This window comes from Branchiostoma floridae, chromosome 1, assembly GCF_000003815.2.
Source record: "Branchiostoma floridae strain S238N-H82 chromosome 1, Bfl_VNyyK, whole genome shotgun sequence".
NCBI lineage: Eukaryota > Metazoa > Chordata > Leptocardii > Amphioxiformes > Branchiostomatidae > Branchiostoma > Branchiostoma floridae.
The window spans coordinates 10288515-10316111 of record NC_049979.1 but is presented as its reverse complement, the minus strand read 5'-3'; the positions used below and the strand labels follow the sequence as shown (position 1 = coordinate 10316111).

Sequence of the window (27597 nt, the reverse complement as noted above, 5' to 3'; positions counted from 1 at the left end):
CCTTCTTGTTGTAAGTTCTATAGACTGAGAAGCTATTTCACAGGTAACGTACGACGCGTCACAACAAGGAGGTCAGCTTTCTTTGTCGGATACAGGGACAATATTTCACACAAATGAAACCAAGACGGTTCCTTTTGTGTGTATCATAAGGGAATGAAATAAAGGTATGCTTCAAACTACCAAGCACTGAATAGCCAACATGCATCAAGACCTGAATGAAAGAACACAATAAGGAAGCTGCCTTTGTAGCCAAGTTGTAACGACTTTGTTGCAAAGGCAAAGGAAACTTGACAAAACCCTTGCTCGTGTCTCATTAAAACTCCTGGACGCGGTTCTTACAACTTAATTCCCTTTGAGCCGGTGCCAAGACGGGAATAACGAAAGAGTAAGGCAGCATAGAAGAAAGCAGTTTACAGAAGCAATAGCAGCAAGGCGTTCTGATCAAGTTGGCGCCATTTCGATCTATGCGCTCACCTTTTAAACATTTCTTCCTGGAAATTTTACGCTCCGTTGACGTTTAGGAAATGGTTTTGTAGTTCGCTGACTCCTACTTGACTTTGGACCACCCAGTTCCTTCTTAAGCCTTTTAAAAACTCCACAGGGCCACAATACATGTTTGAGTGAGGAAGCAGGGATGACAAGCTAATTTGTGTCTAAGCAAAAGTCGACGCACCGCAGGTTGTAGTGCTAACACGGATACTATCTTCCCATCTCCCGGCGCTCAGTAGTAATGCGCGGGAGCTCCTTATCTTGTCGTTACAGCCAGACAGCCTGTGCGTTGGCGTGATTTGTGGCCTTGGCGGGAAACCAGAGGCAAGATTGGTCCATTTGGCGCCTACTTGCCTCTGTTAGGCATGTCATCACAGTATGGTACCAGCAAGACGTCCGTATCTGGAGATTGATCAATCCGCAAAGTAAGTCTTCATACTCCCAACAATTTCCATCATCACGTTCTGAAGCCGTTTTGGCGTTCCCAGGTAATTCCCGCCTAGGGAATAGGTGGGCGTTCTTTGCAGACCAAACGAGTTGTCAAATCTCTTCATCCGTCTTCATTGACAAGGATTGTTACATCGCTTTTGGCATGTTATTTTTTTGCATTTCTTGGAAATTGGCCTTGAGAGGTAGAATCGGTCGACGCTAGTTTAGTTGATAAGATTGTCCCGTGAATTTCCGATGCCAGTACTACACTAGTGTAACTCAAGTGGCATGTCCGCGAGGCCCTCACTCTTTATTTCCCTCGGCCCTATGTTACCTCGTGATAAGAAGATACAAAGTACGAGACGAAACTCTTCTGAGATCTGTGTAAATCTCGGTGATTGCTCTTCCTATAGGCTCTGGCTGCATGCCTGCTTACGTGCGAGACGAGAATCTGTGATGAATGCCGGAGAAAATTCAGTAACGTAGCCGGAGGCCTCCTGTAATGTGTTTATGAACCATATCCTATACTGATGTATTACCGGAGTAACATGGTTGCAGGGGGTGGCGTAGGTGGAGAACAAGATGAAGCCGTCATATAAGATGCACCAGGAACAAGCGATGACTGTTTATTACACGAACGTCCTGCTTTCAGTGACACTGACACATGCCTAGTAAAGGACCTGAATAAGCAACTCTACAAGCTAAAGCTTAAAGTTTTATATAAATCAGCACGATATCACCGAGGGCCAATCTATTACCCTTAAGTATAGACTTCATTTTGGTAAATCTTCTCCGTCAATATGAAGATATAACACATGGCTCTATCACCATCCCCTCGATCCGAGCCTTTCGACACACGTCGATCCCTCTTAAAACGAGGTATGATTACACTTCCACGCTCAAGGTAGTCACTTTATTGCAAATTACTAGATAGAGCTCGGCGCCGTGAACTCGAAACTTCCTTGAAGCTGGGCTCTGTCTCTATTCAATATAAATCTTTCTCATTTTCCCAACAAAGTTAACTTCTAGCGGTAGTCATCAATCATAGCTACGCTGATCATTATTCATTGCGAAGCTCACAAATAGGATGATAAACTGTTTAATCCATACTGTCGGGGTTTGGAAGTATCAAACCGGGAAATCCCAGTAAGCCCACGGAATGCCCCTCTAAGCCGCTGGAATGTCACGGTAAGCTCCTGGACTGCCACGGGCATCCTAGCCGGCTGATAAATGTGACGAGTAGACGCCAGACCTGACCCTTGCCAACCGATTAGCCTGCGTAACGTCTATCTGAGGAACTTGAAGTCAATTCGACATGCTCGGAACGACTCGCAATACATAAAAGTGCCATTACCACGTGCCGTTTTTAAGAGCGACGCTGCTGCGCTAAGTCCCGGGGTCGTCTCCCTGCTGCTGCCTGTAATGACTCAGAACGTGCGTGCGTGCCTGATGAATCGTCTCAGGACCTTCACATCGGCATCAGGCAGATTTGGCAACATGCTGATCGGATTACGAGTCCACTGGTTAACTTATGGGTACACTAGGTGCCCCCAAATCCGCCTTGATATTGACCTTCTCGATATCATACTGAACATTAATGTCAGTCAAGTGCTAAGCAGCGCTGATGGAAAGAACGTTTCTTTCAGGCAAGTTATTACCAGGCAGATTTAAAAGCCATTGCCATGGAAGCTGATATCGTTCCTTATATCATTTATCAGGCTTGTTTGTGTTTCCATCCTTTTTCCTGAAGAGATAACATGTATATCAAGGCTTGATGGTAACCATTTTAGATTGTATGCATGTAGCAAATGCAACATTATTAGCAGATGTTGTTTAGCAAACAAAGTACATGTATAAAATGTACAAAGTAAAATAACACCGATAGTCTTGTCTTCGTCGTCCATTTATGCAATTACAAGCGAGACAAATATAGAGTTGTAACACTAACAGCTTTCTTTCTACATCACACGTGCATAGGCCCCTCCTGGTGATTTTTCCTTATGACCTATTTCTCTTGAATGGCATATAATAGTTGGATAACTATGCAAAATAAGTTTCTATATGCTTCAGCGCGGCGGGGAGTATTTTTCATTTCTATCGGGTTATAGAAAAGTCTCCGGCTCATTATGAAATGTCGATTGCTCATCATGTGCTTGTGATAAAGGATATTGAAAGAAAAAAACAACCCTTAAAGCGATATTTTGTGTTTACAACCTGATAATGAAAAACGGTCCCATCTGGTTCCTGTGGGATTTGCCAAATAATGTTACATAGATGATAATGCATTGATGAAAAACGTTCTGTTTTACTTTATTTTCTTTACTATATCGTGTTTATGTCTGCACGGTTATTCCAGTGACTGAAGGTATTCGTAGGGTGGATGGCATCGTGTCACGGGTAGATTGTGTAACTCGCAGTGAATGATGGTTATATTCGGGTGACCATGCCCCTGGATCATACTCATTCTGTATGATAACATCAAACCTGGCAGTGAGCGACTGCTGGGCATCAGGAGGATTACATGCTGGAAACTAATTTATTTCATTTTCCCAGATAGATCACACACCCCACAGGGCTACCGTCCGGCTGCTGGCTGCCTTATGGAAAACCTTATTGTCGCACCAGCAGGAGCCACTAACGCACGAAAATAAAACACCTGGTGTTGTCGTCAAACTGTGTAATATGAGACAAAAATAGATATTCGTCTGCAGTTTTCATCCAATTGTGCACGAGACTATCCCTACGAGAGCTGGCTATGGGACTGAGTGAGTGAGTGAGTGAGCGACTGAGTGAATGACTACTTGTGTGGAAACAGCTGGGACAATCAGTGGCATGGCGGTTCTGCACTCGTGTTCGCACGTCACGGTCGTCTTCTGCAGGGTAGGAAATAAACAGAGCCACGACTTCCCTACCCGACAGGATGTGTGAGCTCTGTATAGATTTTCTTCGTCATCTGTTCTGCGAAACGAAGCCAGGAATGATGTAACTGTAGGTTTAACCACTATTCAAGTCTATATGCATATAGATCAGACATAACCTTCATTTCTTAAAACAGCACTCGCCCTTTTATAACCCCTGTCCAGCTTAGAAAAATACTTACTAGCAAATACAATGTACAACGCATGACAGATATGAAAATTGACTTAGACAGCAAGGTTCAAATGGAGTGCAGCTGTGGCATGACCAAAATGATACCATGATATGGATCATCGTAATCGAATCTGCTGGAGATGGGGAGTAGTAGTGAGTATGACGAAGATGGATATCAGTCAGTCTTGAAATATCTACAATCGTCACGGGGACATCTCCCTGCCGCACCTAAAGCTGAATTGGAATTCCACAAAAACATGCTTTACTGAATGTGAAAAATTGAGGCTTGTATTTCTGGACATTTCTGGGGTAAACACTGAACAGTTGCAATCAAAGCACCACAGGCTTCTTTAATCCGCGAGAACCATGTGTTCGATAGAGGATGTTTGTTATCACCAAGACGTTTTTGTTTCAATTTACGATACTTCCTTAATGTCTTCTGACCCCCATCAACCAGACATGGATCGATGATCATTGTTATAATGGGGTCATCGACCGTTATCGCTGGTCCGTGTGGGACCAACCTGTCACCTTATCACAAGATGACTTGAATCACGCTTAGCTCATGAGGACGCCTTTTATCAGGACAGTAACAAGCTGTTAGTGTTACTGTATTTTACCAGTCACTTTATCTTGACGGTTCAAAGTTGCTCCGTAAATGACCTAGCCATTCGTTCGTTCAAGTCCTTGTAGTGCCTAGTGGCACACAGGAAAGAAGGTTACCTTGCTGTTTCGGTAACAGGGTATGTTTTGCAAGGATGTTTTGCGAGCCATTCCCCTTTAACATGCTTGAGGCAACTCTTCGATTCAATGGGGTTTTGAAAATCTTCCAACAATGATGCCATTTCATCTGGCGTCAGTGTCAAGATATAACGTGTCCGGGTCCACCCATGCAATACCTCTGAATGCCAGTTTGTGTTACAGACCATGGGTTATGTAGTTAAGTACATGTAGTAGATTTAAATGTCGCGATCCTCTTGGACCCATACGCCGCATTGACCAGGCCAGGTAGTACAGGACAAACAGTTAAATGTATGCCAATAGATAGTTATGAATTGTGTACATGTGACAAGAAATGGTAACAATGTTGCGGCCGGCGATGAAGGTTAGACATCTAGGTACTAACTCAAGAAACCAGATAGATTTGTTGACTGCCAGACGTCCCAGGTAGTATCTCTTGTCTTTCGTCAGTGACTGGCCATGGGCGAAAGGTAATGTGTGCTACCCAAAAGGTCGGATGGTCATCTTTCGATGACTTTAGGTCCCAACAGAAAACCTGCAATCCTCAATGAAAACTTTCGAGTTCGTCGAATATTGTATTTGGATCCTTCTGTGTCTGTTGTAGAGTATCAAATGAGCACAAGCTGGAAAACGCACAACATCCCGACTAATTAGCTATAGTTCCCCATTTACTCTTTGCGTTGGTCTGATGTGTCTGTCCATGTATATGTGGTAGCAAACGCTACCCCACAGATAAACCATAGATACCGGCATGATGATAGGTGCTACATGTTATCTGACTCGGCAGAGGATTTTTTTTTGGTCAGGTTTTCCACCCATCCGTTCATTAACCATGTGCAGTGCATCTTCTCGCCTAATCAGCCTATAACAAGATTCTCGGGCAAAAAGGACGAGACCCTCTGGATGATTGCTCGTAAATGGTCCCTCTACCGTTAATCGTAGCGAGAATTCAGAGCAGTTCCTGTCAGCTAGGTTTATCTTTTAGTTTTGTTAACATTAGATGGACAGAAATATCTGTTTAGCCACAAAGGTAATCGTTGCCGACTAACAAAGATAAAGATTGGAGTACATGATGAGACTATGATGTCGATAAATCGTGAAACCGACTAGACAGAAAAAAGCCCGTGTGATTGCACACGTGGTAGTGATAAGAAGTGAAACCATGGCAACTGTGGTCTTTTCGCCCATTACACGAAATGAAAACAGACGTTGATGAGTCTCAAAATGGTCACTGGTACCTGGAGATGTACGAGTCACGCCGCAGTGGACCGTCGTGACTGTCGCAGTGCGAGTTATCTAAACTCCATGTCAACTACATTACGTCTTACTTTTACGTCTTTACGCACGGTCAATGACGGAGGGAGCTGTAACGTTAACTATGCACTCCGGTGTGTATATACGCTCTCGTAAAATGGAGGTAGACATCGTGCGTGTAGAAATGTCAAAATCGAAGCGTGTCCAAATCCTACCGACACAGCGGAAACACATATTTCTTGGATTTTTTAGTCTTGAGCCGCAGCCTTAAGCAAGAAGAGAAAACATTATTGCTTTGCGAATGGTGCGTGTACAATGGGAAGATATATTGGCCCTCCATTCTCCCCCACTATCAACGTTACACAGTTTGTGTACAGTCACGGGCATGACGAATCGCATTGCCAGAAGGGGAGCAACATGTGAGCTGCAGATTATGAAATCATAAATAAATTGTAGCTGTCTAAAAGCTCTAACTACTGAAGCATGTACTGTTCCCCCTCCCCTGTTAAGTCAACAACAGCCGTGTAGACACGGAGCGCACAGCCATACCTTTAGTACATGAAGTAGCTCCTGCATGCTGATTCACCGTTCCCGTCCAGATCATACATGTTGAACGCCCACTTCAGGCGCTCCGGAGTCGTGCCTCTCAGCAGCGCGCTCATGCCGCACATAAACTCCCTGAAGTCCACAGTCCCGCTCCCGTCTCTGTCAAACGTTCGAAAGATCTGCTTGGCCAAGCATTCCTTCCTCTCCAGATCTCCCGACTGGAAAGAGGCGGTGTAAAACGCCACGAAGCGCTCCTCCTTCAAGTGTCCATCCGGACAGTCCTTCAAAAACAGCTTGTACCACTTCTTAATCTCACTCCTGTTGAAGTAGGTGATTTCCTCGAGCTGCGTGAACATCTGACTGACCGACCGTTTTTTCTGACCATCTCTGCCCTGCCCCCGAAACTTCCCCAGTACTTCGCCCATGTGCTCAGGGAAATGTTGTTGCTAGGCCAGTCCCAGCTGCATGACAGTTGGTACAGAGAGCTGAAGGATTCCTGAGCAGGCCAGCGGAACATCAGCAGCGGAATGTGGCTACAGACACGTGCTTCTCGTCCAATGGGAACGGAGCGGGTGGCTTTCTGTACTTTATCATCCGTAGCGCATCCGTGATGGAAGGCCACCTTTCTACTGGGCGTCGATTGCTGAACGACAGCTGAGCGAGAAAAATTTATTTGTGTGAAACTTGATTTTGTAGTTGGAATATGATGCACCTCTACTTCTACAATACTGAGTACGCTCATAAAACAACAATGTACAGGTAGGGTTGAAAACAGCAAAACACACAGAACGTAAGAGTTGCTTCGCACGTGCGTACATATTCAAGTCCGTAGGAGATCCATATGGAAGTCTTACTCTAAGCCTCTACCAGGCTCCACGGGACGCTGGAAAAATAGTAGAAATTGGACAAATATAGACACATAATTTGTCACAGTAGTATGGTTTGGGTCTAATTTCGCTGACATGATATGTGTGTATTTTTGTCCAATTTCGACTATTTCCCAGCGACCTAGTACCCGTGGAACCTGATGGAAGCTAAGAATTCCATACGACCCTCAAACTGACTTGAATATGTATGCACGTCTGACCCCCAGAATCAGCAGCGTTGGTGGCAGTCTGTATGTCACGGGAAATTCTCTTCTACATGCGTGTAACCATGTTAGTCGCGCTCTTACGACTACGTATTTTCTGCTGTTATCTATTTCTACTACACATACGTCTACGTCAATCTCATTAACCTTGAAGTAAATAACAGAAGTCAAATCGAAAAGAAGAAAACACTACAGTACTAAACAGTATCTAATTATATCAAGTTATCCAGCGAGAGCAAACGATGTCATGGAAAAGAAACATGACAGACATGTATAAAATGTTCTCTTCACAAGCGCGCAGGCACGAGAGAAAAGCTATCCAGCAAAACTTCCAGACACACCTAGTTCGTGCTTCTCATTTCAAATACTTTAGCTGTAAGATGAAAAACAGGTGGAGACATGCGATGGTTTCAGGAACGTAAAATCGACGCATATCAAAGTTTTGATGCATGTTAACAAAAGTGTTACAGATGGGATGAACTAGCCGTGCTGTTTCATAGTGACGTTAGAACGCGTCAAGAGTGGGAAGATTGAAATTTCAGATACGCTCAGCAGATTACAAAGGACGATGATAGGGAAGGCACTAATACATTGCGGTGATAACTATCTAAAAAGGAAAGACAGGTCGCAGCGAGGAAAATAAGACCGTGCGTAGGTGTGTAGGAGTTTACCGCCTGTTGACAGATGCACTCACGTCGACCTAACTCTTTCCAAATTTCCGCTGTTCAATTTTCCCTTCGGGTGGACTTTGAGAAAGAGGTTTCCATTCAACGATTGCTATTTGTGATGCCTCTGGCTGAGCGCTCCGTAGATGTGAATGATGTATCTGATAACACATTTATCAGATACATTGATTCTGTATTTCAATGAAAGAATGAAGAGAGACTGTCAATTGACTGGCATGCATCGTTATGCACGAGAACCCGCGGGATCTACCTGGTCCAACGTTACCAATGACGTGAATCGCCCCACTTAGTGAGAAGCATGTGGATATACACTGGAATTAATGATCCGTTACGGCAGTGGGTTGCTTGACTGCATTGCCAAGAAAACCATGACGCACACAAGCATTTACGAGCGCAGCAAGCTGCTAACGTACCACAACGGCATGCCGGTAACGTTGTAAAGTGTAGTATTGAATGATCACCACATCCGAATGTGATCCCAGTTACGTCACGATGACATAACCGGGCAAACAAAGTAAATGCCACTTGGTCTGCCGGGACGTTTGTTACACAGTCATCAGATCTGCCAACATCAAGCACTTCCCCGACGCAGTCCCCCACTATAGGGAGTACGGGATGCTGTTATTGACGCTTCATTTATCAATTGTTCCATACGGAGATTCGAACATTTACGTAGTACATCGTACTTATAATCGTTGTTGATTGTGTTTCCCTGTCCCTGATGCTGACTGTGTCTCCCTGTCCCTGGAGCTGACTGTGTTTCCCTTTCTGTGGGCATTTCCATTTCCCTGGTCCTAATTGTGTTTCCCTGTCCTAGTGCTGATTGTGTTTCCTTGCCCCTGATTATTTTCCCTGCCCCTGATGCTGACTGTGTCTCCTTGTCATTGATGCTGACTATGTTTCCCTGTCCTGGTGCTGCCTGTGTTTCCCTGTCCCCGGTGCTGACTGTATTTCCCAGTCCCTGGTGCTGACTGTGTTTCCCTGTCCCTGGTGCTGACTGTGTTCCCTGTCCCTAGTACTGACTGTATTTCCCTGTCCCTGGTGCTGACTGTGTTTCCCTGTCCCCGGTGCTGACTGTATTTCCCAGTCCCTGGTGCTGACTGTGTTTCCCTGTCCCTGGTGCTGACTGTGTTCCCTGTCCCTGGTACTGACTGTATTTCCCTGTCCCTGGTGCTGACTGTGTTTCCCTGTCCCTGATGCTGACTGTGTTTCCCTGTCCCTGGTGCTGACTGTGTTTCCCTGTCCCTGGTGCTGACTGTGTTTCCCTGTCCCTGATGCTGACTGTGTTTCCCTGTCCCTGGTGCTGACTGTGTTTCCCTGTCCCTGGTGCCGACTGTGTTTCCCTGTCCCTGGTGCTGACTGTGTTTTCCTGTACCTGGTGCTGCTTATGGTTCCCTGTCCCTGGCGGTGCTTGTGTTTCCCTGTCCATAATGTTAACCGTGGTGCTTCTCTGTCCCTGATAACTCTATTTCCCCTAGATTTTACTCCAAACACGTGACATCACTCGTACTTGTAGAAGGAGCACTAATCCCCGCCAGACGTACGACTCTGTGACTCAGGAAGTCAATTCCTCATGCCCTCGGTGTGCTACATTCTGCCGCTATGACATCGCATTACTTACAACCAGCGCCCAGCGCCAGAAATTGTATTTTGACGCATTTAGCACGCAAAACATGTATCTCTGTGGGGCTAATACCATTCGAATTCGTTGAACTGAAGTGCAAGAAGATTAAAAATGTTTTACATCAGGTCAGAGCTCAGCTCAGCTTGACGTGTTGATATAAAGATTTGACTCGTCTCACGAGTTCGTGAAAGTTTCGCTTCTCGTGTTATTGTTTAGATCTCAAGGCCAACCATTCGTCTTTGATATAACCCGGCACCAAGAACTTTTGAACACATTGCCCTGTCAACGTTCTAAACGGCCGCGTCAGTAAACCTTCCTACCAGAACACTAGTCGGCATGAGAATTGTAACTTTGTCAGGCAGCCCGAGGGGAGGAGCTATACGTCTTGACAGAACAGTCTTCTCGCCTTGGAATCAAGGACACGACCCAGCGGCGATGTGACCTCACAGATTATAGCCGCCATTAGTGTATGCAGTATACCGATTTGACGGCCGGGGGCGCTTCATGAAGCTTTCATAAGGCAGCGTGGGTGATCCAATAGTGCGATTGAGCTATGTGAGCCAGGCAGCTCACGTAGGTAGTGTGCCCGGGCGCCATCGGAAAATAAGATATGAAGTAAATTAGTCTTTTGTAAACCATGAAACTTGGTAGCCTTCTTTGACACAAAATAAATCATTTTGATTCGTCAGACAAACCCCACCGAGAAAATTGTATTTTCAACGCAGCAAATTCTGGGTGGTTTGTGATCATTGATCCCAGATGTTGTTTACTCCAAAAGCGCCACGACCAAGCATATTTCTTCCATTTCTGATTGGCAGGAGATAGCGACACTCCATGTGGCCATCTGGCTTCTTGGAACGCTCTCTCTAATAATCATTCACTTCCCTTCTCAGCTGTAGCACAGGCAACAGCAAAGCTTGTGTCTCTTGCGGTATAGAAGTCACAAAGACGATTTTTTCTGGAGTACCCATTTCTCCATCGTCTGTTACTCTGCGTTCTTCTTACCCTTCATTTTCTGTGGACTAGTGTTGCACGTTTCAGTTCTGCTTTGTTCTACTGCTGAAGACCGCAAGCATCGCGAACTGCTCAACGGACGTCGGAGCCGCCTTCCCCCGGTCGACTGTCTGCCGTCCACGCGCTGCGACCTAACTGCGATAGTGTTCGGATCACCCACTGTCCACCCGGCCCAGCAGTTACATAGCGCTAACGGTGAGCGTGCCTGTGACTTTTATCGTTTTCCTTTATTTCATTCTTGTTCAAGGCATATGGAACAGACCACCCGTATAGCCATTACCGGACATTCCTTTATTCGCCGTCTAGACCATTTCATTCGGCGGCGTTGTTCTACGGCTCATGGCCGAGTCATCTCTCCTACATTCTGGCTTGAAAACGTGGACATTTCCTTTCATGGAGTACCTGGCTGCACCATCGCCAGGTACTACCAAACAATTCTTCCCATTCTGCGACACTCTAATCCACACATCGTTTATCTGGACTTAGCACACAACGACATTTGTCTGCGAAACCAATCTCCTGACCAAGTGGCACATGACCTTTTGTGTCTTTGGCTTGGACCATAGCTTGTATCCCTTCTGTCCGTGTAGTCATTGTTGCAGAACCACTGTGGAGACTGAAGTCCCCTAACTACTTACCAGACTTTCACGATCGTCTACGCGTATTCCGTACAATTCTCCGGCCTATCATCGATTCCACTCCGTCTGTTACCCGTTGGTACCACAGCCGTCTGTGGCAGAAAAACAAAGATTACTTCGCTGCTGATTCTTTACATCTATCAGACTATGGAAATCTATACTATTACAAAAGTATTCGTGGGGCTCTCATCCCGCATCTACCAGCCCAAGCTCTTGCAACCGTAAGTGACTATTTTCAACTCCATTTTGTCGTCCGCATTTCTGCGTCCATTTGGCGGTTTTGCTTCCTGCTCACAGTTAGTGAGCTATTTGGTGGTCTTGATCCTTATGTCATCATTTTCGAACCACTTCAGTCACAGTTCCCGTTTGTAAACGGATTATAAAGCCCCGGTCACAAAGCGCGTACGATTCCTTGCGATTCCTTCCGATGCGCAGGATAAGCGCAGTGCGACGTAAGTCGGAAGAAAATCGGAAGCAATGGTTTAAGTATATAAAGCCGTGGTCACAAAGCGCGTAGTGCATCGTACGATGAGGTCATAAGAGCGTGCCTGCGCCAATCGCAGTGGATCATAGTAAATCGGGGAGCGTCGTATGGCGAAAAATAGAGCTGAAATGGATTTTGAACATGTTCAAAATTTCGCTATCGTCGTAAGGTTTTATTTGCCCCCATAGCAGAGTTCATTACGGCAATTTTTGTCTACTGATGAGGTTATAGATTTATGATTTTTTAGTATGTTGTGATGGTTTCAGTTTTACCTGATATTGTCGATATTGACGAAAAGGGGAAATATATCAGTCGCAACTGCCACAGTCGCAACCAGAGAACAGCGCGTCACACACAGGTGATGCAGACAATTGTTTGATCGCTTCATGCACGTGAGTTTATAATTAGATCAAATCTCAGCTCTCGTTGGTCTTGGGTCAGTTTACCATAATCGTAATAACCATGGGGACAACTCGAACATAAAGGCAGGCTCTATGAGTCGGAAATATATATGATATAATGCTTATCATTTGATTTTTGTATGATGGCATCTTTTTGTTGATAGCATATCATGATACGATCTTCGAAAGAGCCTGACACGTAGAGCCGGCAAGCAGGCCGAGATAACCATACCAGTACTCACGCTTGATTTGAACTTTTGCTTGTAATACTCTTGTTGTCATGGTTTTTTTAAATTTATTTTTACAGTTAAAGATATAATAGGAAGGTATTTAACAGCTACGTCCACATGTTTGTTGGTTAAAGAAGCACAAAAGCGGTCAGACGGCTATACAGAAGAGACACAAGTGAAAAATCGTGCGACGCTGGAAAAATTTTGAACACCATCTGATGCGTTGCGATGGCTTGCGATGCTTACGATTTTCTTGCGATGTACTGTGCTCATCGTACGATGTGCGGAATAGTCCATCGCAAGGAATCGTACGCGCTTTGTGACCGGGGCTTTAGGTCTATTTTTGTACGATTGGAAATTGTTTTCCCAATGGAAATCTTTCATGTTGTCACAATTCCTGTTCAACTCTCCTCATTAAATATTCTGTACCGCCAAGCACATTCCTCTCTGTTTATCTTATTCTATGCTACGTTATAGAGTAGGAGCTAGGAATTTGAGGAGAGTAAAATACGTTTTTCCCCGAGGAAAAAATTGTATTTTCAACGCAGCAAATTCTGGGTGGTTTGTGATCATTGATCCCAGATGTTGTTTACTCCAAAAGCGCCACGACCAAGCATATTTCTTCCATTTCTGATTGGCAGGAGATAGCGACACTCCATGTGGCCATCTGGCTTCTTGGAACGCTCTCTCTAATAATCATTCACTTCCCTTCTCAGCTGTAGCACAGGCAACAGCAAAGCTTGTGTCTCTTGCGGTATAGAAGTCACAAAGACGATTTTCCTCCAACCCGCCCCTACCTCCGTGCTAAAATTCACACCTCTCGAAATGACAAACAAACTATTTGCCACCTCGCCCGATCACGCAGCCTGTCACTGCGTTTCTTACATTATCATGGTCTTTACACGACGTTATGATTACTTTGATATTTCAGAAGACTGCCAAGAACAAAGTTCTTGCTTGGTACGTTACTGAATCAAAGTTTCTTGAAGGAAAGCTGTATTTGTCAGCTGTAAAAGCAGCCCTAACCACTAACAGCAGATAAGCCATTTCCATGAATGGTTTACACAAACTGTGGGCCAATACGCATATTACGCATCAAAGCGTGCAGAGATTTTTCAAGCAAAGAACACGTCAAGTTTCTCCCACGAGTTGGTCTTTGAAGGAATATATCTTCGTGTATGAGAAAACCCAAGTGCTTCTGTGACGGCCAGACATATTTCACGGTTTCCCGCAATCACCAAACATGTATAGAAAACGTGCCGAAGAAAAATCAGATATTGGCCAAGAGCTTACATGTATAACGTTATGTAACCCTATTTGTGGTGAAACGAGAATCCATCATCCATGTCTACGTTTTAGCCCTAAACAAATCACCGCATGTGTGGTATAGATCCAATAGCAGTATGTGCTATGGGGTATTTAACCCCGCTGACAATAGACCCATTTTACACTATCATTTGATAAAGTCGATCACATTCTGCCGTCCATTCAATCATGGAGTACGGTATTGCTGAGGTGCCCCTAGCGGTGCCGGAGTGAACTGAGACTATGTTGTCGCAAAGGACACTACAATGCAGACAAATATATGATACTAGCAGTGTGGTAATGGACAAGTAACAGTGTAAAGTCAAACATTGTGATACGTAAAGGTCCCCAAATACTTGTATGATGGACAAAACAGTACAAACTTGAAGTAGAGTGGACTCATTCCTGAAGCTATTGACATATTTCCTACCCCAATCGTCGCTCAGTACGAAATCTGGAGCCGCATAGTTCCCATTTAGAATTTTCATTCAGCCTGTCACAAACCACAATCGGCACCAGGGACAGGGAGACACAGACAATAGGCTAAGCGCTTAATGAAACAACTACACAGAGCTTATATACATTTCTACTTCATACCGATACAAAACGATGAAGTAGTATGTAAATTTTTAAGTTGTGGACAAATATTATAGTGCTGAGTCATATAGAGACGATAGAGATGTTATGTAATCGTTACTATTTCATCTTGCCAGCTGTATAGATGGAATGTGACAATAATAAGTTAATCGTACCCAACCCATGTACCAGCTGTCCCTACGGGGGGCCTTTGGGTGTGTGATTATTGACATTGATCTGTCATTTCAGAACCGCCGGCCGATCCCTGACATTAGGCGTTTTTTTTTCAGCCATTGCTTCGAATCAGTAGATCCATACATCAACATGGGGCAAACACTTTGGCGGTTTCTCTGTTGTGGTAAAAGGAAATCGTTTGTTGGTCTGATCACTGTGCTAATGGATTAATTTTCCAATATATCAAAAAACAAGACTGTAGAAAAATGCCCCACAAGTCACAGTATGCCCTCTGCAACAAGCGAACGTAGCGAAAAACCTGACTAAACAGCCAATTAAAAAGTCGCACTACAAGAGCGAAGAATGTAACTGAATCATTTACGACGGACTGCACTCAATTTAACTTCTTTCTTCAAACACGGCCTCGCGGCGCGTCCCAACCTTTGGCCCCACATGTACATAATCTATAGCCTCTTACGTATGGAATGCAGGAACACACCCCAAGGGTATGTGCTGGTCTGACTGGTCTAATATAAACACACGCACGCACACACACACACATGTATACAGACATAGCTACATGTATACAGACATAGCTACGACTTCTGTATCCACCAACTCTGAAGCTAATCCCCCAGAAGTCGGCAGTGTGTGAAGGTGAGTCGTACCTGTACCGGTTACTATGCAAACCTATACACTTTTATTTAAACATGGAAAAGTGGGCGAACAGAGGACGCAATAGTGTTTTGGACGTTTACATTGAATTCTGCCATGCCAATGTTTGCAGCGTGGTTCTGGTGGTGTGCGAAGGTCGACACTGCACTGACGAACGTTAAGATTTCTTGTGAGGTCTATGTGTTTTTGTTCCAGGCGTGACGCACCGAACTGTGGTAGAAAAATTAAGACATGGTCCCTAGCGTCACCGAAATAATGGAGAGGTACAGAGGCAAACCGAACTTATGCATGATCACAGACCACTTTCTCTCAGTGTGTTATGTTAAAGCTTGGAATGACTGTGCTTTCAAATGTACTTGTCTGGGCCTTATTTTTGTACTAGAGTGAGATCACACGGTGTGAACATTAACGCCAATTTTGCGTTTTACGAGTAGACCCCGCAGAACCTACAATCATAAATTACTCAGGTAAGTGATTCATTGTCAGTCTCAAACCGTCTGTACCGACTGATCAGGACCCGATAACAGAAAGAGCTCGTGAGGTGCGTGTCAAAAAAGAGACAACTTACAGAATATAAATGATCCTTCCGCACAGCATCGGCGTAAATATGCCGTAGTATGCCATAGACGACAGAGACTATCCGACAAAGTTTGGAGACCATTTCCTCCTAACCTTCGCTGAGATAGGACAATTACAGGATTGTTACTTTTTCCCCCTTTTATTGCATACAATGGTGATCCATGGTAAACATACTAAACAACACTTTACAGTTTAGTCATTAATAACGTAATTTTGTAGCATGTCTCAGTCATAAAAGGACGTTCAGAGTTGTCGATATAAGAGGTGAACAAACGAATTTCCTCGGGCGGGTGTCTCTATAAGTTGAAGGTCGCTTTGACATGAAACAAAAATGTCGAGGCGGATGACTGATCAACGGTTCTTTCATGCGGACTACGAACAGACACCCCACACATTCCAACTAGACGGGGATCGCGCTGCGCTCTCACTGCGACCTAAATGGATGTGCGCAATCTTCAGTTTCTTCATACTGGTCATGTCATACAAAATGTTAAAGTGTGACTGAAAAGACAGCAAAACACATAAAGCGTTTTTCTATTCGTTGAGCGATTTGTCCAATATCAGGTCTCAGAGAGAGCACGGGTATGGCGCTGTCCTAGTGGAAAGGGGGTATAAATAAGATCCAAGCGTCAGCCCGACTCTGACTTCTGCCTAATGTTTTCTTCCACTGGACCAGCGAAAAAATGTACACGTCGCGAGACGTGCATACCAAAGCGAAAAGACGTACAAATATATGAGCTAAAATAATGGAGCATATTGGAGACTGTCGCATACCCGAGCTAACAAACTGCTCATGGGTCCGGATTGTTTACGATAAGTCACATTAAAACAACCAAGACGAATTACAGTATACATAGACTGGGAGTGCTGAAATTTCAAAAGACAGCCTAGCTGTGAAACACAACGAGAAGAAACGACTTTTTTTATCATTGTATAACATATAACATATAACTTACAGTAATGGGTAAAATTATTTATGTTAGATTGAACCCTGCAATCGATACTTTGACCATTTACTGATGCTGGTGATAGATAACTTGCACACTAGAAGTTCCTACACGAGGAGGAGTTCTCGGACTGTTCACTCGAAGTGTCTAACGAATATGTATGCCTGGCTGTTTGTAAGCATTGTCTCTCGGGAAGTCCAGGAAGATTAGTGCAGTACCCTTAGACGCGCCACTAATGGAGTTTCTTAATGAAGACTCAAAATGTTGATAGATCACGTCACGCATTAGGAAGAAAGTACTTTTCTTTTTGTCTGTAAACACGGGAAAATTAGGGATGAATTTAGTGGCCTCGAGCTCTTGAAAAAGCTCTTTTCTTTGTAGTTCTGTATCTGTATCTGTATCTATATAGCCGGTATAACCGCCGTTCGGCGTAACACACCAGTTAGTTACTTAGTTAGCAGTATTGCAATAATGTTTAGATATGGGGGGGGGGGGGTTGCGTCTTGACGTTGTTGTAGCACTGCAGCAGAACGTCCGGTTTTGATATCCCGTTACGATACAGAAATCTGCAAATGTTTACGGAAGAATCTTGACATTATTTGTCGTAACTTTGATTTGGATGTCACGGTAGTGTCCTACTTCTTAGAACCTCGGCAATTTGGGTATACAGATGGAAAAAAATTGTAAGATAATGTAGTAAAATCGTATTCTCCAAGCAGAGGATGAGTCGCAGACATATAGTAGTAGTTGGGAAACTACTGTAGTACTGTATCTCCGCGACTCAACCTCTGCTTGGAGAATACAGTGAAAGCCAGTTAATTGCACATCGGATTAACGCACACTTCTGTTAACTGCACGGAATCCCTGAATCTTAAACCGGTGCGGTCCAGCTAGATAACTTCGCATTATTGCACCAGCCGGATAATTGCACCAAATTCACTGGCAAATAGGCCGTGCAATTAAGCGGCTTCTACTGTAGTAAAATCGCCCAGGTACGGTGTGAATTACAATATGTGCGACCTTTGGGCGCGGTTTGCATCAATTGTGTAATTGACCAATTTATTAAGAATCAAATCAATCAGAACCAGCCTTATCTTTCTGTAGTGTAACGTCTTTGATTTTAACCTGACGTGAGGGCTAGCCTTTCTTTTTGTCCATTAAGTATTGTTTGGTCATGGGTTTTATTATTATCTCTCCAGAGACTTTATGGTATGGACAAATTCTCGATTTGTTCCAACTCACCTAGCATTAAAACACAATGCAAGAGGGTTCCTTTGGTAATTACACCCCCGAGCTCCACAGTGTTACATTGCGTGCCTTACCTTGCCCAGAGCACCGCAGGAGACAGGGGTAACCACGGCTATCTGACATCAAACACACCCGCCTGTCAGGTGTCATGTCATTCATTGGGCGTAATCGTGCGTGAACTGCCAATCAGGGCCGTTGATATGCTGTGCTCACTCTTCATTGGTCAGCAGTACGTGTAACTGGTCATTTACCCTAATAACATGACGTTCATGTTTCTAAGGGGGGACGTGGGGGTACTAGGATTTGGACCAACAACTTAAAGTACGTCATCTTGGTACAGGCAAGGAGTTTTAACCTCCTTGGTACAGGTGAGTTGTTAGGTTAGAAATATATATTTGTTTGTCTACCAACGGTTTCAGCACGCGGTCTGTTTGGTGTCTGTTACCGCTTAAGTAGATAAGTATTAGTGGAATAATCGCGTTCGACACCGGCTTACCCTAGTCACCCCTATACAGGATCATCTCCTTCTTCTCCAAGGTAAGCACGAGTGGAGAACATGCAGGACAGCGACTCGCGGAACGGCGGGGCAGGGGCGAGGGGCGGCCGGCAGGGTAGGGTGTTCAAAGACTACAAGAGGATCAAGCTGTCTCCGAAAGTGTGGCAGGACTGGCGGGCCAGGCAAGAGCAGCTGGGCTTCACCACGGCCAACGAGCTGGCCAAATATCTCCTGTCTCTCAGGTAAGGTCTGATGGTATAGATACTGATTAATATGTAACGTGCGAACATCGTTCACAGGCAGATTCTGCCGTAACGTTACATGTCTGTCCACACAGACAACTTTGCCAGAGGATGTTAATTACCAACGTAGTAATAAATCAAAAGTTTATGTCATGTGCATTTGTAGCCACGGTGAAGTTGTGCCACCAACCCTCTTGCATCTGTAGCACAGTGAAGTTTTGAACCCAAACCCTCGTGCATTTGTAGCCATTGTGAGGCGGTGCCAACCTAACACTAAGGAACACCTGTTTCCTGGTCCCAGCGTGCCTGCACCGTGTCAGTGTACCTCTAGTTCCCACGGCACTCAGATCTACCGACACAATAGCGATAACACCACTTTTGTTTCGATGATTTACTAGAATGAACCCGTTCCTTAACCCTTGTAAGCGGTGCTTTGCTCAGGAAAGATAGTGTTTAGTTAAAATGAACCACAGTCTCCACACACTACATAACCTGGTTGCTAGAAACTGTATATTCAATTTTGCAATCACAAGAGAAATCCCATAAAGCCTGTCAGATCTCCTTCTTAATCAGATATAGGGTCACGAAAGCGTGCCAGCGTTTACAAATTCATGATATTGGTGTCACGCATACTAAAATCTAATTCAAATGACATGTTATACTTAAGCCCCTATGACATGTTTTCATACGCAGAGGTACGCACAATACGCACCTCATTCACACCGCAATCGTTTTATGTGTTTGAAGTATGCAGACATACGCACTGTACAGTCTAGTGCGCGTACCTTTAAAAAACACAAAACGATTGAGATGCGTATGGAGTGAGTATTTTGCGTACGACTGCGTATGAAAGAAAATGCCCATACGGACACCATCCGGATTGATATACACGCACCTTTAGATGTAGGGTTATGGAGGGCTGTTGGTATGCACACTAGGCCTCTTGTGATTACTATGCCTGTCACACGGTGCATGTCCCCGGATCTGTTTCTGGCACTCCGGTGTGTCGGTGTGGGCGTGCTTGTCATACAAACATCTCATTACCTGCTCCAGGGCTGTGACAGAGGGACTTCAGAGTTCAGGAAACGGAACAATATTCAGATTATAAAGATTTTCTTTTCTCGGAAATACGTCTGTTGGGGCGCCCACCTGAATGTGTAGGATAACATGTTTTATTGAAGGACGGAGTCAGCAATGTGGCCACAGGTTTGACCCTGGATCGTGCCTTGTTTATTGTACTGGCCTCTTTCATGTAATCGTCAGGAATTTCAATATCGTTACCCCTGGGCGCAGTTACGCCTCGGCTGCTGTCATGTCACAGTAATGGACCAATGTACCGAGTATTTAAGTCATTCACAATGCGTTTTATAGTACCTTACTTCTTTTACGACGAGTTTTGTGAATCTAACGTAAAGACTATCCGCCATTGTTTCTCCACTCATGAGGTGTTGTCTATTACGTCTAGCCCAGTATTAGGTAACACTTAAACAGGTACCGGTCTTCAGTTCTTAAGAATACCAGTGAATAGGGTCAAACAACGCGTGTAGACGGGCGCGGAATCGGGATGACCTTGTACATTAGTCTGACTATAGACTCAGTATATGTACCGTTTCGCTTTCCTTTGTCCGTACCTTTCTTGACAATCTAGCGACAGTAATACTTAGAGCCACGGGCGTTATATTGTGATGTATCGGACTGGCAGACGCCCAAGAGTGACAAACAATCGTTAAACACTTGTAATGGTCATGTCACGTCAGCGAACAAGTGAGCAGCTAGCACTGCAACTTGTAATGTCACATCGTAAGCATTACATGATTATGCAGCTGACTAGTACATGTATACACAGGTGGGATTATCATCTACACTGTTAATTAGAGTACATCAGTAGCGTGTTATAAGTCCTTACGAATGTAGACGAAAATCACTTTAGTTGTGTAGCCAAGAAGCCAGCATGTAAATCTCTAGGGTGCAGCATATGCTTAACGTTACATATATTGGCTTGTCAACAGTATGCAACTGATCTGCCGAAATTTCACCAACACACCATAACAGTTTCCTTAGGTTAGCCACTCTCCAAGCAGAGGTTGAACCGCGCAGATATAGTAGTAGTCGGAAAAAATACTAGTAAGAAGAGCGCCCGTGTAATTTTTCCGACTACTTCTATATCTGCGCGATTCAACCTTTGCTTGGAGAGTGGCTAACCTAAGGAAACTTAGATTAAAATCTTTCTCATGCCCTTTTTTGTAGGGCAGTACCCATCTTCGTTTCTATAGCCCTTGGGCCACACAAATGTCACAGACACTAAAGAAGGGCAAGTCCAATGGTAGTGGAGTGTGTTCAACTTTCATCCCTCTTTCTCAGACTCGCAGTATTGTGTGCAGAAAAAGGCTGCACCTGTTAACCCCATTTAAACTCACACGCCCTAAAAAGCAGCACACAACAAAGGAACAATAAAAACTCTAATATACTTTACGCAGTAAGCAGAGCCATTTTTTCTCACACCTTCTAAAGGCACCCAAATAACGAGTAGTCTGCGCGCATTAGCACATAATCTACAGGCTGCAGGACTGTGGGGCGGGAATAACAGGAGTATTATGGCTCTTTTCTCCGTGTTCCGTGAAGTGATGGGGAAATGACAATGTTATCATGATTCATTGTGCGAGCTCAGTCTTTCTACACTCTTATTACTTCCAGCTGTCAAGCCCCTGACCATTGTTGTCTTTGTGCCATTTTCTTGGGCTTTATCAGTTTGCACTATTAAAAAGGCCGCGGTAGTTAGGGGCAACGGTGCAGAGCAAACCTTACATGCTACCAGTTGTAACGCAATGTAGAATTTATATTTTATAAGGACTAAACATACAGACTGTTGTGATTCACAACTCCGTAATTTGAGATAGCCTGGAAAAGGCTACAGTTTGCCCTACCTTTGGCCCTGAATTCTACCCCACCCTAAAATAGTTTCTCATTGAGAGCATACAGTAAAGAGAAATCTAAGTCTAAGTAATCTATGAGGATTTTATAAATTGTCCTTTCTATATCACAGCTTTCAACTGTCGCCAATCTCACAGGGCATTATTGTATCTTTAAAATGAGGACACCCACATGTTTTGGGCTTACCACGTGTGATCCGATCTCTGATAGACATGGAGATAAGAGCAGCCCTGAGGTACGCCGCTACACGCCCGAGTACACACCGTGCAAACTCTTTATGCCTAACAGAAAGGCATACGACGGACATACGACGCAGAGCGAATGTAGCTTTGAGACAATAGCTACTTTTGATCAAGACAATTTTCTCAAATTGCTTCTTAAGACGTAGTAAGCCGTAAGGAGTAACAATCAAAGAAACGTCAATCAAACATCACAGCCCCCTGATCCGAAATGACCCTTCCCGAGCTTCTTAAACCCCAGTTAGACGGAAGGCACACCTGTCTGCATCAGGTTGTTACAAATGGCCAGGAGCAGTCAGGCAGTGCTGACTTTCTAGAGTACTTATCAATTGATACGAATTTGTCGTGAGATATCGGCCACTTGTTGGCGAGATCCACATAAGTGAGGGCTATCTTCAATGTCCCATTTTCGTATGCTGGGGGCCGCATCACCAAGCTTAGTTGGGCACTACTTCACTGTTATTTCTAAGATAGTGTCCATCCAAGCTCAGACGCCTGTTACGTGCTTTATGGAATAGCTTGGACAGTCTATCATACAGCTCTATATTTCTGCAGTGTTGGTACGGTGTTTATGTCGAGAACATATCGAAGCATCCTAGTATAGTAACCGTCTATAACATTCCTCCCGTGCTTCACAGCCGTACAGGAGCAGTGAATCAACTGTCGAAAAAAAATAGGCGTACATTGAGATAAGTGAATTTTACATCGTCTTATTGACATGTATCTCACGGAATCAGACTAAGTTGATGAGAGGAAGTGTGAACATCAGTAGTACATGTAGTAGTCAGTGATTTGATGACATCATCACAAGATCTCATCTCTGGAAGCCTGCTGGACACCCCCCCCCCACGTCACTGTTCCCTGTGCTTCATGTGTACGTCGCCGTGAGCTATTTTGATATTCCGACCACTCGAAAATTGTTGATTTGATAATTGTGTCGGTATGAACAAAGGACGTCCAGCGACCCAGTAATAACACAGGCGGCGTGGGTGTAAGGTGGTATTGGGGGTGGGGGGTGTCGGAGGGTATGGTAACGAATATTATGTCTAGCTGAAATGCATGACAAGCTAGGGATGTCATGTAATAATATTAGGCATGTCTACTGGGCTTAGGAAGTGTTTGGAATACAGCGGATTCATGACACATGCGTGTGACGTTCATGAGGTTAATACGTACCGCGAAGGTCAATATGGGGCGAGACGGAGCAGCATGACAGGAGATGGATTGCTAATGGTGATAATTATAGTTATTATGGTTTCGGTCGTTAGGTTTGAAGTACCGGGCAATTTTAACGTCGTAGTGAAACGCTTTTGTCATGCGAGGGTTGGCATTAAGCACAACCAAATGAGAAATGAAATAGAAACAAACAAAACAGAACAAACAAGAAAGTAGATATCAGACACACTGGGAAAACTGCTGTGTCTTCAGTAGTGAATGCAACGAATTAAGTAATGAAATACGCGGGGAATAATGAACTATTGCCATATGGTCAAGAAATCAGTTTAAACAGAAGATATCTGACTTGCATTTTTCATATCTACGTACACTGGACAGGACGTGTATGTCGTGGGGCCCGACTGCATATTCATTTCTGAGCAAAGCGTAGATACTTATTACATGGTTATATCATTTCATGTTGGTACGAGGTTCCATGGCCTTGTAAAATGTTAAACTGCTGCTTTTAAGTTGATTTTGAGAAAATGTCAACGTTTAGGAAACCGAAATTCTAATTAGGAGTGGATCGTCCGATTAAATAAATAAAAACTATTGTCGGTTTGCTATTTAGAAATTTATGCAAATTAATCCTTTAAGTTAAAGTTCATCTGCATATTGAGGCTGATATTTCTAAAACATCTATCCACGAAATGCCATTGATTGTCGCACTGCAGTGCTCTACAATCTAAAGATGTGCCAAACATTTTCCATCCCTGCAGTACCGATCATCGTACCAGGAGTACAGGCGGCGCTGGTAACACAGCTGGCAACACGGTGCCATCCGAGCCAACAACAAGCTGGTAAGACATCTCCTCTCACTCTGAAATGTATATAGGATCATATAGTGGTGTTAGATATAAGTACGATAGATGTACCATATAGGCATGCTATACGCGGTCCTCATCATACTTCAAAGCTGACTTAGAATGTTGTAACTTAAGTAAAGTGAGATTCCATCGTCACGGGATGACCAGTTTCCATTGTCTCCTGAGTCAGTCCATGGCCTCCACCGGAAATCAAAGGTAGAAAGAAAACATAGCAGTAAGGTGAAGGTAGGGTAAGGTTAAAGATAGTCAAAGCTCTAACCTCCCACTGCCTTTTACCTCCCCAACTCAAGTCAGGCACCCTGCAGTTAAAACATTTTGCAAATGTTGAAAGGCAATTATCTGTTAATCGCATGATTTCTTCTGTACTGCTGCATTGGCCAGGAAAGTTACGAAACAGTGTAAACTTATCGGCGGGTGGTCATCAAACAAGGCTAGGTGTATGGGCAAGGTTTTATACGCAAGGTCAGCATTTATATCCTGTCATTGTTTTCCCAGGCTCGGACAGTTGTCGACAGCGCAAGGCAGGACTCCAGTTTTGACCGGCGGACCAAACAGTGACCTGTCCCCTACCTGACCGTGCCGTCTGGCCGGAGGACGACCTCAAGAATCATTTGTCATCTTACCATAGTGATGTAACAGATATAAAAATGGTTGCACAATGTAACGTACGATATGTAGTCACAAGGGGTGTCCAAAACATGTGAAATATGTTTGCTCCTTCATTATGAAATCTTCAAGACCTAATTTACTGTTGTCATTTTACTTTATTTTGTGTGCTATCATACATCTATGACATTATGTGCTATATCTTTGTCTATAAACATTGAACTCCTGGATGCGAGGGACCTTCGTTTTATGAAAATGTAGCATTGTTGTTGTACAATCCATGGACGATCACATAGGTGCACTAAAGAAGTCACTGTCTTGTTGTCATGACATTTTGTCTTTTACCTATCTCGGGAATAAATATGTATTTACTTATTTATTCATTAGTACTGCATGTCTCTTGTTTTACTATCTACTAGTATTTGGAGGGCCACTGTGTTATGTTCTTGTAGTTGTTGTTTTATTCTGAGGTACGTGAAAAAAATCACAGTCGAGAAATGATGTATCGCCTGGTTTAACAATAAAATGAAATTGACATTGAAATGGTTAAATAAATCATCTTTGTCTTCGCACGTAGGGCAAAATAAAAGATCTTGATCTGAGGCAACATTTTCTGCATCAGAGAACAATCCCCTAGCAGACAACTGTAAAGTGTATTCACGCCGAAGCCCTACATTAATTCACACGAAGACGTCCGCTCCCATACAAAACAACTTAAATACGTAATATTCACGTGAAGACACTCACTGTAAACGTAAAAACACCAATCTTTTGATAACTAAGACAACTGAAAGAAAGGAGTAGAAACTGATCAGCCGATTGGCATGGTTGTTTGGCGCTACTTAAACCCCGCACTGTTACACAACAAATGGTTTGTCAGCTCCATGATAGATCCTTTGATATATATATGATATATAGAATCCATTTGATACGTAACGTTTATGAATATGGTGTATGAACTTGAAAGTTCGCCTGTCGTTATGGTGTGATGTTGTATATAAAGAAGGGGGGACTCGATTGGAGAGAATTGTCCGTCAGTGGAAACCACAGCAGGCCACATGACGATCCTCTCCTGCTAGGCTGCCGAGTGTTGCGTACGGAAATGTCCCTGAGTGTCATTCCCCGTGACGAACTCTGGCAGCATTATCATAAGAAACAGATGATATCCCTACATCTTGTTATCAAATCTGTTCATGTTGTGATACATATGTGGAAAAGGGAAGGAAATCTTGATAACACTTGAGTCAGAAACGAGCATGTTAAGTTGTCATTTAGATCGACGATTCAGTCTATGTGCTCATGAAGCCAAGACGGACTAGCTGCTGCAGGAATTCACTGTGCGACTGCTAGATGGCGCGTCTCTACCAGAAGTGATGGTTGCATTTCGTGGGACAATGGACCACTTACCATATTCTGGCGACTTATGAGTTTATCACAAACAAATAAACAAATGTATCTCGTGTACATCACAGACAAGCAAGATTCTACCAATATGTGTGTAAGGACGGCAGCGTGATCAGAAGAATCTGAGCGGAACGTGTCACATGGACGTGTCACAAATTCGAACGTTTCAAACTATATCCTAAATGCCAGACTGTTCCCAGGGCCTAGACAGGTCAGTCCTAGGCTTCAGAGACAACATGCCTCCAAGGATAGTTTGCGTAGGCCCGTCTGAGCTAGACATTCAGACACCTCAGGCTAGTAGGCTAGGGTGCCAACTCTGGGAGGGGGACATTTGTTTCTCCTCCTATGGCTAACTGTTGGGCAATTGTTGAAGATGTCAACCCGGAGACCAGACATAATAACAATGTTTGGTCCCCTTCATGAATCACTCCTTTTAACCGGAGCTTTCTTAACAAGTGAACAGCGAGATTACAAAGGTGGGTACTACACAGTTGCGACATAACTCGCATTGTTGATGTTTGTTCTTGATGTTTGTATGTGCTACGGCCGCGTGGCGCGTTGGTACACCCGATCCCTCGATCTCGGAAGTTAAGCAACGCGCGGTCCGGATAGTGCTTGGATGGGGGACCAACCAAGGACGTCCGGATTGCTGTAGCCTCACGAAGTTTTCCACGAAATCGTCTTCCGGGAGGGACGTAAAACGGGGGTCCCGTGCTCGAGGAGGTGCCTCGACCACGTTAAACAGCCTCATTACTCATACTTTGGGTACCTACTGGCTGGCAAAATACACCAGATTATTATTATTATTATTATTGTTATAGCCGTGTTATAAAGGAGGGGTGATTGTGGTAGTGCCTGCTTCTTACACGCTCATGTCAGGGTACCTAGTAAGTTGATTGTCGTGATTGCGCTGGAGTGTACCAAAGGCACATTAACTATATTACCTGTTTACTTACCGTCTTTCCCAACTCCACACAGGTGGAAATGAGTACCTATCTGTAGCTTCGTTTAATGGAGGTCGTGGATTTGAGGAGAGTCATACCTCAAGCACACTCATCAAAAAAGAGAAAGGATCAGAAACCATTCCGGTGTGACAGCGATCTCGCCCCCCCGGCGATCTCGCCCCCCCCCCCGGGGGGCGAGATCACTAGCGTTGTCGCCCCCCTTTAGCGTTTTCGCCCCCCCCCCCCAAGAGCAGCTGGTTACTACATATTACAGGTGCGCTACCTGGTACTATACTGTACCTGGGGAGTAACGTGTATGGTGTGTTACCTGGTACCTATATGGCACCTTATTACTGTACCGTAAGATGCCTGTCATACCTCGAAAGTCGATACTATATTGTTCGGTGCAAACATAACATTGAAATGAAAAAGACAATTTTTGCAGCTGAGGTGGCATAAAAACAGTGCTACTG

General features: G+C 44.2%; 2 protein-coding genes across 2 annotated transcripts; one reads left to right on the top strand and one right to left on the bottom strand.

The window, feature by feature from the left end:
* Nucleotides 1–6510: 6510 nt before the first annotated feature.
* Nucleotides 6511–7199, bottom strand: LOC118426059 (neurocalcin homolog). The gene has a single exon (XM_035835316.1). The coding sequence runs from the start codon at nt 6972–6974 to the stop codon at nt 6555–6557; it is 420 nt and encodes a 139-aa protein (XP_035691209.1). The 5' UTR covers nt 6975–7199; the 3' UTR covers nt 6511–6554.
* A 10991-nt stretch (nt 7200–18190) lies between these two features.
* Nucleotides 18191–25319, top strand: LOC118425613. The gene is made up of 3 exons (XM_035834576.1): nt 18191–18958; nt 24063–24143; nt 24666–25319. The coding sequence occupies exons 1-3, from the start codon at nt 18777–18779 to the stop codon at nt 24742–24744; spliced, it is 342 nt and encodes a 113-aa protein (XP_035690469.1). The 5' UTR covers nt 18191–18776; the 3' UTR covers nt 24745–25319.
* The last annotated feature ends 2278 nt before the right edge of the window (nt 25320–27597 follow it).